The sequence below is a fragment of the Citrus clementina genome, unplaced genomic scaffold, assembly GCF_000493195.1.
Source record: "Citrus clementina cultivar Clemenules unplaced genomic scaffold, Citrus_clementina_v1.0 scaffold_3, whole genome shotgun sequence".
Lineage (NCBI taxonomy): Eukaryota > Viridiplantae > Streptophyta > Magnoliopsida > Sapindales > Rutaceae > Citrus > Citrus x clementina.
This window is the reverse complement of record NW_006262339.1, coordinates 20551259-20565394: the sequence shown is the minus strand read 5'-3', so window position 1 is coordinate 20565394 and position 14136 is coordinate 20551259. Positions and strand designations below refer to the sequence as shown.

At 32.6% G+C, this 14136-nt stretch overlaps 2 protein-coding genes across 2 annotated transcripts in view; one reads left to right on the top strand and one right to left on the bottom strand.

The window, feature by feature from the left end:
* LOC18046512 (queuine tRNA-ribosyltransferase accessory subunit 2) overlaps positions 1–1710 on the bottom strand; it is a 5455-nt gene extending 3745 nt beyond the window's left edge. Inside the window, exons 1-2 of the mRNA XM_006441553.2 lie at positions 1443–1710; positions 34–270 (exon numbers count right to left, since the gene is read on the bottom strand). Coding sequence (XP_006441616.2) covers positions 34–270; positions 1443–1642 — 437 coding nt within the window. The 5' untranslated portion in view covers positions 1643–1710. The remainder of the gene's footprint in view (positions 1–33; positions 271–1442) is intronic.
* Positions 1711–9962: 8252 nt separating this feature from the next.
* On the top strand, positions 9963–11237 carry LOC18046510 (glucuronoxylan 4-O-methyltransferase 3). Its single transcript, XM_006441551.2, has one exon. It carries the CDS (start codon positions 10256–10258, stop codon positions 11198–11200), a length of 945 nt encoding a protein of 314 aa, XP_006441614.1. The 5' UTR covers positions 9963–10255; the 3' UTR covers positions 11201–11237.
* The last annotated feature ends 2899 nt before the right edge of the window (positions 11238–14136 follow it).

Sequence of the window (14136 nt, the reverse complement as noted above, 5' to 3'; positions counted from 1 at the left end):
TAATCTGCAAGCATATTATAAAATTAAAATTACTTGCAAAACATGATTTTACAGGAAAAATAAGATAGTAACTTAATGGAAGTTAGATTGTGTACCAAACGGCGACCGCAAGGAGTCTCAAAAGATGCTCCAGTTTTATTAGTCGAACCACATTCTGGGAGGCATTGAATAGAATCTCTTGCTACGGCTGCAAATCCGTATTCATGCAGACCAACCATCTGGTGGAGACCTCCAATACTTGATATTGTTTTCGGTGAAGGGCCTTCTGAGCTGCATATTAACACAAAATAACAAAGAAACCTCATTGATATATAAATATCCTCTTTCTGCGGGGAAAATCATCAAAACAAAAATTAAAATAATCACATGAAACTAGTGCCAAGAATGAATAATGTCGGTCTGATACTGGTTTCTGTTGGGATCCAAGCATGTTATTAAGAGCACATTCAGTGAGATTGATATATAACTAAAAGACAAAATTAAGCCAAGAGTTTATGCAGATGAATTATAAGCCAACCAAGCGTAGAAGCCTTTCATTTTGCTCACTATTGTTCCTAATGTGACACTCAACTTCTCCCTTGAACTCCAACAATCTCCCTCTTTCACATTTACTTATATGAAAGCATCAATCCAACCCCCCCTCACAAGTGAAATATTCATTCCCCTTTAAAGAAGTACCCACCTATCGAAATTTGGAGTTGTGTCTCCCCAGCCAGCCTCCTGGCCTATATTTACACACCTCTTTGAAACTTCCCTTCCAGAAGAAACCAAAGTAGAACTTGCCCCTTCTCTATGTGGCAAACTCACGGGTAGAACTCGCCTTTAGAAACCATTCATTAAGATTTACATTATTTAGCCAATATTGGATTTCCGCAAGTAACACTTCACAACCACCATAGCTATGGGAGTCCATCCCCAACTAGGTGCATCATTCCCAACCAGGTGACTTCAGAGATCCTAATAGTGGTCACCATGCCTGTAACATCAGTCATCAGTTAACACTAGGCACAGTCCCTGCTCCTTAGAAACTGGGGAGTCCAAGGATTCATATTGAATAAAATTATTTCACCATAAGAAAAATTGCAAAATATCTACACTAACTAGCAAAAGACATGAATAAGTAACCTAATTTATATACATATTTTTATTATTATAATCCAGTGAGTGGCGTTCGAAGCCTAGACCTCTTGTTTACACCGAAGAGATTTTACTAACTGCACTGTTGATCACATTTCAGTAACCACACAAACAGATACTGACTAATCTACTACTGCAAAAAAATCAAAACTAAATTTTATAACATCTAACAATCAAGAAGCTAAAGTGAGCACAACAAGCAAAGTGCAATAACCACAAATCTTTCTCACAAGTCAAAACGCAAAAACATTATCCAAGAGCTTTTTTTTGAAAAGATAAAGAGATGGGTATTTCAGTAAACTCACAAATGGAGTGGACTGAACTGCAAAAGATTAGAATCCGGAGAAGGAAGAGAAGAGAGGAGGTCAGGGGAAATAAAAATGGGCAGGCCTTTACGGGTTGAAAGAAGAAGACAAGGCGTCTCAATTGGGCTCGGGCAGCTGCCCAGATGGACCACTCCTGCCCGCGCCTTGCCGCTGCTCAGCGCCTTCACCGCGAACTTCATGCTCTCAGCTGCAAAGTTTCTTCTTTGCTGCTGGGTAAAAGGACAGGGGAGGGATTTAATAAATTGAAATTCATTTTATTACTTCTATAAACCCTAACTAAACCCATCCATTAAAATTTAGTATAAAATACACAGATGACAATAATTAATTTTTTGAGAAGTAATCGTGTTATAAATTCCCGTACAATTATATTGTACCTAGTAATGTAATATGATTAAAGAATAATGTCATATGGTTAAAGAATAAGATTATATTTATTTAATTGAGATATTTAAATTGCATCTTAACTAATTTATAGTTAATCGAACTTTATCATTTTAATGAAAAATAATAAAATTTAATTACCAACTATTACTTGAACCACTTAAATAATATTATATTATTTACTATCATTTGAATATAAATTAAGTATTTCAATTAATTGAATGAGTATAGTATTATTGATAATTAAATTTGTTAAATAAAATTAAAGAAAGAATGGTTCATGTGAATCTAATGGTTTGTGGCAATATAATATTATATGGCTAAGATCTATTTATTAATTTTTCTCATGATATTTCATTTTAACTTTCCTAATTTATCTTAAAAAAAGTTCTAATATGTCTCCAAAAAAATACTCTTTGATCACCTTAAACTTTTGCAGATATGATTAGCCACGGCTGCTGCAAAGAGAATGCATAATTTCAAAATCAGTCAACACATATATATTTAAAATTTGGGGTTCATATGAAGAGAATCTTTGATAATCATATCAAATTTAGGAGACAAAAGTTTAAAATTTTTAGCAAATCTTTTGTTTAAGGCACCATTTACTCTTTGCCCCAAAGCATATGTATTGATGAATTACAGTATAATATGTAATAGTTAGTCCTTTGATTTGAAGAAAAATAAAATGGTGACGACAAAAACAAAGTAAATCTCACCTACACAGTAGTGTTAGTGTCCAATCAAGAAATCACAGTATCACACAAGGCAAGCAAATTAAGCTAACATAAAGAGATCAAAGTAATTTTCACTAATGCATACATAATATTACTCAATAATAAGAAACAAGTAAAACAAAAATGACAATTCAAAGACAAGACTGATTCACCAACGAGGTGTTGGTTCAGCTGACGCCGACTGAATCCCTTAGGTGGTTCGACTGGGTTTGCTCTCCAGTTCGAGTCCCCTAGGAGTCGCCCTCGTTGGAAGGGCTTTATTGACACCTGACTCGAATCCGGAGTAGTCGGGGCCCAATATAGTCGCTGGATATCGGATGGATAAGACGAAAAAAAAAAAAAAGACAAGACTGATTCACTCAACATAAATGTGACCATTTGACATACAAAACCCCTTCTTTTTTTTTCTGTTTAAGTAGACATCACATGAGATTGACAACAAGAGTATACAAGTAAACGAACTCAGAAGATGTTATTCTTTTGTTACCATGCATTTTAACATCAAAGATGTAATGGGTAATTAGAAAATTAGTGACTTATTTGATAAAAATGAGAAACATTAAATACTCAAAGTGTTATTCTCCCTAAAATAAAATGGAAAAAGACAGTAACATCTAAAGTTTGGCGCAATGAACAACTAGACCCTCGTTAATTATTTGAAGAATATCCATCTAAACCTCATTCCGTTAGTTTCTTTTGTTTAGAAGCTGATACAATTCTTTGGGATATGGACGTGGCATCTTGATGATCAAATTGCATGGCATCATAAGTGGAGTCGTTGGTGAGATCTTGTTCGGTTTGTATTTTCTTATATTGTGCTTGTTTTTTGCTCGTTTCATGTTCAAGATCGGATATCAGTCCTTACTTTATGGATTTTTGTTACCACAATTTCTTTCTAAGAACAAAGTGAAATGATAAAGAGTGTGTACGATTCTTTTGAACTAATCAATGGTTGTGCAGAGGAGCTATAAAACCTCCGAGTGCCAGTAATTCACTTTATTTTGTTTCAGCCAACAACAATTTTTTTTTTTTTTGTTCTTTACAGTATTAACAGAAGCAGGGAATTATATACGGTATTTACTTTGGTATTCATTTAGTATTTCAATAGGTTGATATTTTAAAAACATCCCCACATCTTGCTGCAACGCATATTTTCGTTGTGCGTTAGAAGCTCTTCGACTCGCAGTTGCTTTTCTGGCACCCGCTACTTTGGTTATCGGCATTTCCACCTTCTCCTTCATTGCATTTGCACCAGAAATTGAAAATTTATAAGCGCGAGATTCAATTTGAAAATCTAGCATCGGATTCTAATCAAAAAAAGACCAAGTGTTCAAAATCTTTAGGAGCGTTTCACTTTCAGGAGCCTAGCTTCTCCGCATCGAAATTGAAGCCATATTTATATATGTGAAACTATATTAACCCCCCCTCTGTCTGTGGCTCCGTGGGGAAATAATTACAACATTACATTTACATGATTTAATTTGAACAGAACAATCATACTAATAAAAGCTAAGGGGGCCCAGTTTAAATATGTGATCAAAAGTTGATTTAATTGTATCATTTTATTTTTCATGTTTCAAATACTAAATTAAGTTGTCGTAAACATGAATTAATAAAAAGTGAAATTTATATTGCTTATATTGTTTTCGAAAAGTTTTCATGGTATTAGAGCGGGATTGGGAATCCTCAACTTCATGGGTTTTGGCATAGTCACAAAATCTACTATGGGTTTCCGAAGCATGGTGGTATAAAGAAGAGAAAGATATGAATTCCTTTTCAATTGTTCTTCATTTTCTTCAAAAAAAAATTAAAAAAAATATAAATTTTGTTTTTATTAATTTTTGAATTAATTTTTGAGCACAAAGACTCAATTTATACAAGTACTTCAAACATGAAAAAGAAAAAAGATACAATTAACATTATTTGGAAATAAGAATTGAGTAATAAAAATTAAGTCAATCAATCTTTATGTTGATCGACAACCAATCTCTCTTAATCATTAATTAAGATGGGGGCAATTAATCATTTGATTGATTGTTTTGGTTCCATCAATATTACTTGCTTCTTATCATCCTCTCTCAAGCTAACAAAGGAAATTTTTTGGAAATTGGAATCCCACCTTACTTTTGAAAAATTTAAATCATTGATTTTAATTTATGGTTTCATGATGAAAACAACTGGAATGTGGCAAAGCTGAACCAACACTTTATGCAAGAAGATACAGAGGTTATTCTCAAAATTCCTCTCCCAAGAAGCCAAAAGGTGGATGAGATGTTGTGGCATTATGACAAGCATGGAGAATACTCAGTAAGAAGCGGTTATCAGATAGCCCTTAAACTCAAAGCCCCTGACGAGCCTAGCAACTCTGGATCAAACTCTAAAAGATGGAAAGCTGTATGGTCTATGGAGTTACCAGAAAAAATGAAAATTTTTATGTGGAGGGCAGCTAGGAATCTATTGCCAACGGCTGAAAATCTTTGGAAAAGGAAATGCTTGAAAGATCCAATATGCCAGGGGTGCAACAGGGAGGTGGAGACAGTCAGACATGCACTCTTGGATTGCAAAGCAGCTAGGAAAATCTGGTATCATGCCACTTCTTCAGTCCAAATATCAAATGCCCAGAATCAGGATATTCTAGAATTCATCCATGAGGTGTGGAGCACTTGGGGAAAAACAGAGGCTGAGCAAACAATAGCTTTCTGTTGGGCAGTATGGTTTGCAAGAAACAAAAGGATTTTCGAAGGAAAAAAGTCAGACCCAAGAGCCTCAGCAGCAAAAGCTGAATCACTTCTAGAAGCCTACCATAGAGCCCGAATACCAGATGCATCTCACATTCATAATGTCAAAAGGATTGTGCAGAAAAAGTGGGAGCCCCCACCTGGAAATTTCCTCAAGGTTAATGTGGATGCAGCAATAAATAACAGAGACCAAGTAGCAGGATTGGGAGCTGTTATAAAAGACCCAAGTGGCAAGATAGTGGCGGCAGGCACAAAGCAAGTACCACTAAGGGAGGGAGTGAGTTTTGCAGAAGCTGAAGCGATGGAGTGGGGTTTGCAGGTAGCAAAAGAACTCTCTCTATCCGCTTTGATCATGGAGACAGATTGCAAAGAAGTTGTGGACGTACTTAACAACACCAAGGGCAGTAGAACAGGTATAAGCTGGGTGATTTCAGACATCCAGGAGCAACGACGAGACTTTAAAGAGGTCAAGTTCAGACATATTCCAAGAACCTGTAACACTTGTGCCCATTCCTTGGCAAAGCTTGCTGTAGGAGCAAATACTTCAGCTATCTGGCTGGATCATATTCCAGACGAGATATTGAATGTATTAAACAGTGTTGTTTGATTTATGAAAAGATCATTTTCATTCAAAAAAAAAATTTATGGTTTCATCCAAGTATCAAGCAATTTTCAAAAAATTTAAATCACTGATTTTGATTTACGGTTTGATCCAAGTATTAAGCAACAATTCAGGAGGTATTCCTTTGAAGTTTATCAAAGAAATCTTCTAATTGTTTTCCATGTGCACTTTTTTTGGGAACCATGAAAAAGCCATAAGTAAATTCATTTGATCAAAGAATTCTAAAAATAAAAGCCCTTTCTTTGATCTTTTGTAAGAAAATGTTCACTGAAGGATTTTATTTTTATTCCTTTGATATTGCCATGGACTTCTTTCATTTAGAAAGCCATTCCATTACTCTTGTTAAGGAAAATATGAATTTGAGATTCCTTTTCTTTGACTTTATTTCCTTTGTTATGCCCGAAGTGGTGGTTGATATTGTGGTCAAAAAATCTTTTTTACTTCAAATACTTGTATATATATTGAGTTTTTGCACTCACGAATTAATAAGAGTAAAATTTATATTCTTTTATTATTTTTGAAAAGTTTTCAGTTATTAATAGTGATTGTATTTCTTAATGATCTTAATAATAATCATTGTAAAATAAGAATGCACGTTTTTTTTTAAAGATAGTTTATGTTTCATATGATCTTAAATCTTTCATCCAACGCATTAAAAAAATAACAAATATTTTTCTTTATTCTTTTTTTAAGAGGAAAAGTTAAAAAATAATTTCACTAATGTTATTATAGTAATCAGCAGTTCAATTGTTGAATAGACATAATTAATGATAGATCAAATTTTAGTGGGTTTACTAAGTTTAATTTAAAGCTAATTAAATAAACCAATACATACAAATAAAGTGCATAAAAGTAAAGTATACAAGAATATTTTTTAGGTGGTTTAAGGTCCCAATTCCTATGTCCACATATTTATGCTCCTTAGATATCAGATAAATCTCTAAGTTCAAGAGATTATAAACTGTTGGAACCTTATACAAGATGAGGCCCTCTCTGAGTGATTGCCATCACCTTATTATAATTTTATCAAGTGAACACTCTATGTGTACTACACATATTTTGCATCCTCTTTTCAGTAAGACTTCCAAATCAATGATATATAGCCTCTTTATAGAATCTCTCTATTGCAAATACACGACTATTTCTTCCGAAAAGACCAAAGATAGTGTCTCACAAATAAAAGAATGATTCCAATATTTTAGTCTTTGATGTAAAATCCCTCTATTGCTTCAATGACCTTTAGTCCCATAAAGACTAGATTAACAAACCACTAAATAATTAAAACCACTAAAGAAATATATAGTTTGAACGCATCCTCTTCTCACATTAAAGTCTAACGAATAGACTTGTAAAGAAAATATAAGAAGTCTAACGAATAGACTTATACAGAAAATACAAGAAGCCCAATGACGTCACCCTAGAAAGGTTAACAAAGATACTCTCAAATACTATCTCTTTTGCATTCTGACTTCTAACAAAATATGTGAATGTCTCCCTGCTAAGCGTGTCCAATCTTATCAAATCTCCATCTTTTAAGCCTTCATATATATGAGTAACTCTTCATGATAATATAGAATATTATCTCTTGATTATCTCTCCATAAACCAAATCGACCGTATCTTGATCTTCAAAGATCACACCAACATTAATACAAAATTTCAAAGAAATTGTTTGCTTGATCTTGAAAGATAACTTCCATGTAGTGATTGACTTGCGCTCAATTAGTTTCATCTTGTGGTCCCCAAGTCTTGTATCACCACCATGATTCACGCCAATTTCTAACATAATCTTGCCATGTGCGTTTCCCTCATGCTAAAATATCTCGCTACACACTTATATGGACCCTAAATTACATGTATCTACTGTCATTTCCAAGGAAATGTTCCAACATTTTCACACACTCTTTTAAGTCTCGCGGGTATTACAATATTAACGAAGGCTTAAATAATGTGTCCAATAAAGATACCAACATTAAAGTATATAAATTACTGCTATTATAAAAATACCAACATGCATACAATGAAATTTCTAATGATTAATTATAACAAAAAAAAAAGGGTCTGTATTCATTGAAATTGGCAGAAATTATTTTTTGCTATATTAGATTGCAATTTTCAAACGCTCATCTACATGTAACTAAAAAATTCTATTTTTTAATTAGTAAATTATAATAATAGAGCTAATAATAGTTAATAATACATTATTTTATCGCACCTAAAATACAAGACTATATCAAACTCAAAATACAACACTTATGATAACTCAATACTTAAATCTAGTTAACACAATGCATAATAATAAAAATAAAATAAAATGAATAAGCACTGTTCATCACTATGAATTCTTAATAACTAAAATAAAAATAGCTCTATATACTCAAAAAATTTTGCCTCGAGATTCTTTTGTTCAACTATTCAAGATGATTCGAGCCAAACACTTGTTAAAAATCTACTAGACACACCTGATGTTCATAATTAGACTTACAGCCTTTAAGAAATAATAGGAACAGAGAATGAGTAAAAAAAAAAAAGGGAACAGAGAAGTTCTAACGACCCCTGTCCCTTTCAACTATTCAATACTTTCTTTAAAAGGCCAGCGCACTTTGATTATTACCAGGACATGTTATGTTATGGTACAAACATTTCGGTCTTTTATTAATTTCTTTCCAATAGTGACATGATTGTTCGAATACTGACTGTCGAGATGAATCAAAGTTCATTGAAATTTATTGGGATGATGCTAAGTTGTATGGGAAGTTAAAATTAAGGGTTTGTTTATGTTGGAGTCGTTATAAGACAGATTATTTTTTTATAATTATATAATTAAAATTATAATAATTTTATTATTATTTATTATTTTATGTGTGTGGATGAATTTATATTCCACCGTAAATCTACTCTAATATAACTATAGCTTAAAATTAATATTTGAAAGGAGATTTGATTGTACTACATAATATATGAGCACGGTTGAATAGTTAAAAAAAGAAAAAAGAAACAACAAAATTTAACCATATGACGAAAACATAAGTCTAATTATGAGAATATAATAACCTGAAGTTCTGCAGTTGGAAGGTTGTATTATGAAAATAATGAGAGCATCTTATATCGTTCAAAATCCTGTGGAGACCTGTCTAGATTAATCAAAGTTTTTTAAAATTTATCAAGACAAACCTCGCTTGAATCCTAATTTTAACTTTTTCAACAAAGACGTCGAAAGTTAAAATTAGTATTTGAAGAGAGGTTACAGAACCTCTTTGATACATGGAGAGCTGTATCCCATGACATGAACATTGTTAAATAATTAATAAAAAAAAAACAAAATTTAAGCATCTCATGACAACATTAGTCTAAAGTATGGGAATCATATATGATAACAGTAAATTTTGAAGGGAGTAAACAATAATTTTGTAAGGGCCCTCGAACCCGACATTGATCAATTGTCAGTTTGTCGCGGTCTCCATAAGAATAGGTCACAACCACATGACCGAGTCGTCAGGATGTGTATGTACAAATATTAGTTTAATCAATTAATTAGTTAGTAATGACTTGTATAAATAAATTTGCTTGAGAAAACCCTCCAACCCAAACTTTATTTTTGTTACTATAATATCATCAACCAACTATATAATACAACTACTTCACATCTATTCCATGTAAGAAAATAGACAAGAAAATAATTATTATTACAACTGGTCAACCAAACAAGCAGATCTACCAACCATCTATGCTGTTTGGACCAGCAGTTACAGAACCTTAGTAGCTTACTTGTCCCTGTCAACTTTATAACTTTTTTTTTTCTCCCTTCATTCTCAAGACTAATAATTAAAAAAAAAAAAAAAAAGAGAGATCGAGAGACAAGCATTATCCTTCACTAACTCATTCTCAATTCTTCCTTTTTTAAGTTACTTCTTTATTTTTGGTCATCCCATTTAGGTAATTTTAGATCACAAATCTTGGTTAGAAAACACTGAGATTTGTTTGGGATTGATCATGATAAACTATTTAGTGTAGTGGGTGCATGATACCTTATCATGAAGGTAACCCTATGGGATCATTTCTCACCTTCCACATGCTAACTCTCATTTCTCACCTGCTACACTGACTCATCAAATCTCACTTATCTCTTCTACTATATCCCTTTCTTTAAGCAAAAGTGACTCACTCAAACAAATAAACAAAGAATTCTAGCTTCATCTTCAATTCCTGAATTATTTTTTCGTCTTCTTCAACTCAACATAAATCCCAAATCAAAATCATCTCTCTTCCCCTCAATCACACACTCTCTCTTCCTAGAAAATAATTTCACAAGATGAGGCCCAAACCTCAATCTCCTATGAACATCAAGCTCATTCTCTTATGTGCTTTCTTCCTTTTGCTTCTCCTTTTCATCACAAAATCAACCTTCTCTTCATCTTCATCTTCATCCCAATTACAAAACCCTTTATCCACCAACTCAACAGAAACCCCAGATGATAACATTCAAATCCAAGAACAAGCAGAAACAAATAATAGCCCTAATACTAACTGCCCAACAACAACATCAACTCCTCCGTCACCTCTCACAGAAACTTGCACCAAAACCCCGCCTTCATTAGCCAATGCTCTAGTCCATTACGCAACCACAAACATAACCCCACAACAAACCCTAAAAGAAATCTCAGTGTCCCTACGAGTCCTAGCCCAAAAGTCACCATGCAATTTCCTGGTCTTCGGCCTCGGCTACGACAGCTTAATGTGGTCAGCCCTCAACCACGGAGGCCGCACACTCTTTCTCGAGGAAGACAAGTCGTGGATCAACCAGATGAAAGAGAAATTCCCAACCCTAGAGTCCTACCACGTCGAGTACGACACCAAAGTTAACGAAGCCGATGAGTTAATGAATACTGTGGCAAGCGACGAGGAATGCAGAGTGGTGACCGATCCGAGATTCTCAAAGTGTCGGCTTGCCTTGAAGGGGTTCCCCTCTGAAGTGTACGACGTTGAGTGGGACCTGATAATGGTGGATGCGCCGACGGGGTACCACGAGGCGGCGCCGGGGAGGATGACGGCGATATACACGGCGGGGTTGATGGGTAGGAATAGGGAGAGTGGTGAGACCGATGTGTTTGTACATGATGTTGATAGAGTTGTTGAGGATAAATTTTCAAAGGCTTTTCTTTGTGAGGGGTATTTGAAGGAACAAGAAGGGAGGATAAGGCATTTTGTTGTTCCTAGTCATAGGACTAGATCGGCCAGGCCATTTTGCCCTTCTTAGAATCTTTCTAGTTTGCTCTTCTATACTTTAATTTCTTTCTTTTTCTTTTTAACTGATTTTGTTTCCTCTTTTTTAATAAAAATATATAATTAAACATTGGATATGGGAATAGAAAGGGATTTTTTTTTTATTTGAGTTGTTTGAAACTAATTGTTTTACCCCTTTAATGTGAAGAATTGTGAGTTCTGTTGTATTGGTAATTGATAATAATGATTCATGAACACTAGTGTTGTATTAACATAAAATAAAATAATTTAGAAATTAATTCCAAAAAAATAAACGCTTCTTTTAATAAATGAAAAATAAAACAAACGTCTGTTTTTTTTTTAACACAGTAGTCTGTTTGACAATTAAATTCTTTAATGTTTCACCTCTTGCAGAGTAGTTTGTACTTCATTTGTACCAGAAAACTCTCTAATCACCAAAGGGTCTATATTCCATTGTAAGGGGCTAATTCCTTAACGATGATAATAGCAAGTCAACAACAAAAATAACTTTAGAAGGAAATTTAGTAATTTGAAGATAGGATTTTACATTAGGAAATAAATAATTAACAAATTATCAAAACTAAATAAAATGTGGAAACTTTGTAAGTTATTGAATAAGAAAGTTATTAATAGTAATAAAATAAGATAATAAGTGCTTAAAGTATATAAATTTTGTGGTGTATAACCTTTGCTTAATATGAAGATGGGACTTTAGACAGCCCTCTCAGTTGCGTAAGACTTTGGGTCGGTTGTGCAACATCTGCACCAACATATTCATGAGATCCAACTCCATAACAAAAGCAATATCCCTTCTAAAAATTAATGTCATGCGAGAATGTAAATGAAAATAAAATAATTATATACGTGATAATGGTACAACTATATGATATTTGTTTGTATATTTTAAAAGTTTATAATTTATTCAATGAGTAAGAAGAATAGAGTTGTCTCCGAAATTATATTCACATTATATATATATATATATATATATATAGAGAGAGAGAGAGAGAGAGAATCCTTACACACCCTCATTTTTTTTTATATGGACATGTTTTTAAGTCATCAAGTTTAATAGAATCAGATTTTAATGTTATTAAATTGCATGACTTTATAGTACATTAAAAAATAACTCTATTAAAACACTTACAACTTAACAACCCATCTGCATTTAAAAATATATATAGAGGACACCTACACTTGAAAATGATTATATGTGTGGCGGGCGAGGGTGGGGGGAAGGTCCGTCTACAATGGAGTTACTCCATCGTAAACACTGCTAATAACCACACGATTATAATAATAATTTATTTATTTATTATTTATCACTTTGATCGTGTAGTTATTAAGTAGCGTTCTACGGTGAAGCAACTCCTAAATGTAAATTCAATTTAATACTGATTATAAATATGAGTTAATTTATTATAATAGTTCTCTAATATTTAGACTGAGGTTCTATTTTTTAAAACAATAACACGTAAAAGTAAATTAAATTTGTACTCAAAGTCTCATTTATTACTCCAAAAGAGTCTAATAGCAAAAAAGAAATAATAATTTAACAACAATTTGTAGTTCTATCTACAACGTAAAATGGTTTTAAATCTTTTGCAAGATAAAAATGAGAAATTGAATCATGTCAATTTTGACCAATTAAAAGAATGATTTTTTTTAAATACTACATCAATGAAAATGCACTGGATACTTATTTAAAAGATTTTATAAAATTTAGCTACCAAAAAGTGAAGGTGATTTATTTCTAGTGAATTGGGCGCGAAGAGTTCATTAATTTTTTTATCTAGTAATTAATGGTTAATTATCTGAGCCGTTTGATTGGCATGACTGAAGAATCAATGCCATCAGACCATAAATTTTCATCAAATACTTCCATAAGTTTTTTTTTTAATAAGTTAAAATCTCAACCATCAATCGTATGGCGGAAAAAGGGACTGAAATTTAGCTTGGTTCATTAGCCATTGAACGGGGTGCACTTTAAGCTGGGCCTAGTTATTGAGAATCGGTTATGTTTGAATTGGGCCGACAAATCGGTGATGTTCATAGGATTGCTGTGGGTAAATTTTCAAAGGCTTTTCTTTGTACAGGATATTTGAACTTTCAAGAAACAAGGGAGGATAAGGAATTTTGTAGGTTTTGTTGGCCCTTCTGCCCTTCTTGGAATCTTTTTATTTTTTGCCTTTCACTACTAAAATTTATTTTTTTCTTTTCTATTGATTTTATTCTCTTTTCGTTTTAAAATATGTAATTAAATATTGGACACGGGCAGGGATGGCAACGAGCCGTATATTGTGCGGTGTGGATTGTGTGGGGATGCCAATAGCCCAATAATAGTACCCATATCTATTGCGGGCTTGAAGAGGTATGGATCGGGATTCAAGGATAAAAATTAGAAGGGTAAAAGTTTATTTAGCTCTTATATTTTAAGATTAGTGTCTGTTTAGTTCCTGTATTTTTAAAAATATCTCGAAACATTCATGCCGTTAAAGTATTGATACCCCTACTGTTATTTTTTATTTCTTTTGGCTTACTTTTACAATACTACCCTTTTATAATAATTTTTTTATTTGGACATTAATAAAAAAATAATTAAATTACCAATTTCACCCTAGAAAATAAAAAAATTTATATTAATTTTTTTGCAAGCACCATTTGCACACTTGGTAGTTTGCATACAATTTTTGACAATTAAAAATTAATATATATATATTTTTTATTTTTAGGGTTAAATTGGTAATTTAATTATTTTCTTTTTATTAATGTCCAAACAAAAAAATTATTATAAAAGGGTAATATTGTAAAAGTAAGCCAAAAGAAATAAAAAGTAACAATTTAATTTTTGACAATTAAAAATTAATATATATATATATATATATATTTTTTTTTTTAGGGTAAATTGGCAATTAAATTATTTTTTTTTTATTAATGTCCAAACCAAAA

What these genes read in the sequence shown, in the direction of transcription:
- LOC18046510 (XM_006441551.2), top strand. Translation starts at nt 10,256, where the DNA reads ATGAGGCCCAAACCTCAATCTCCTATGAACATCAAGCTCATTCTCTTA.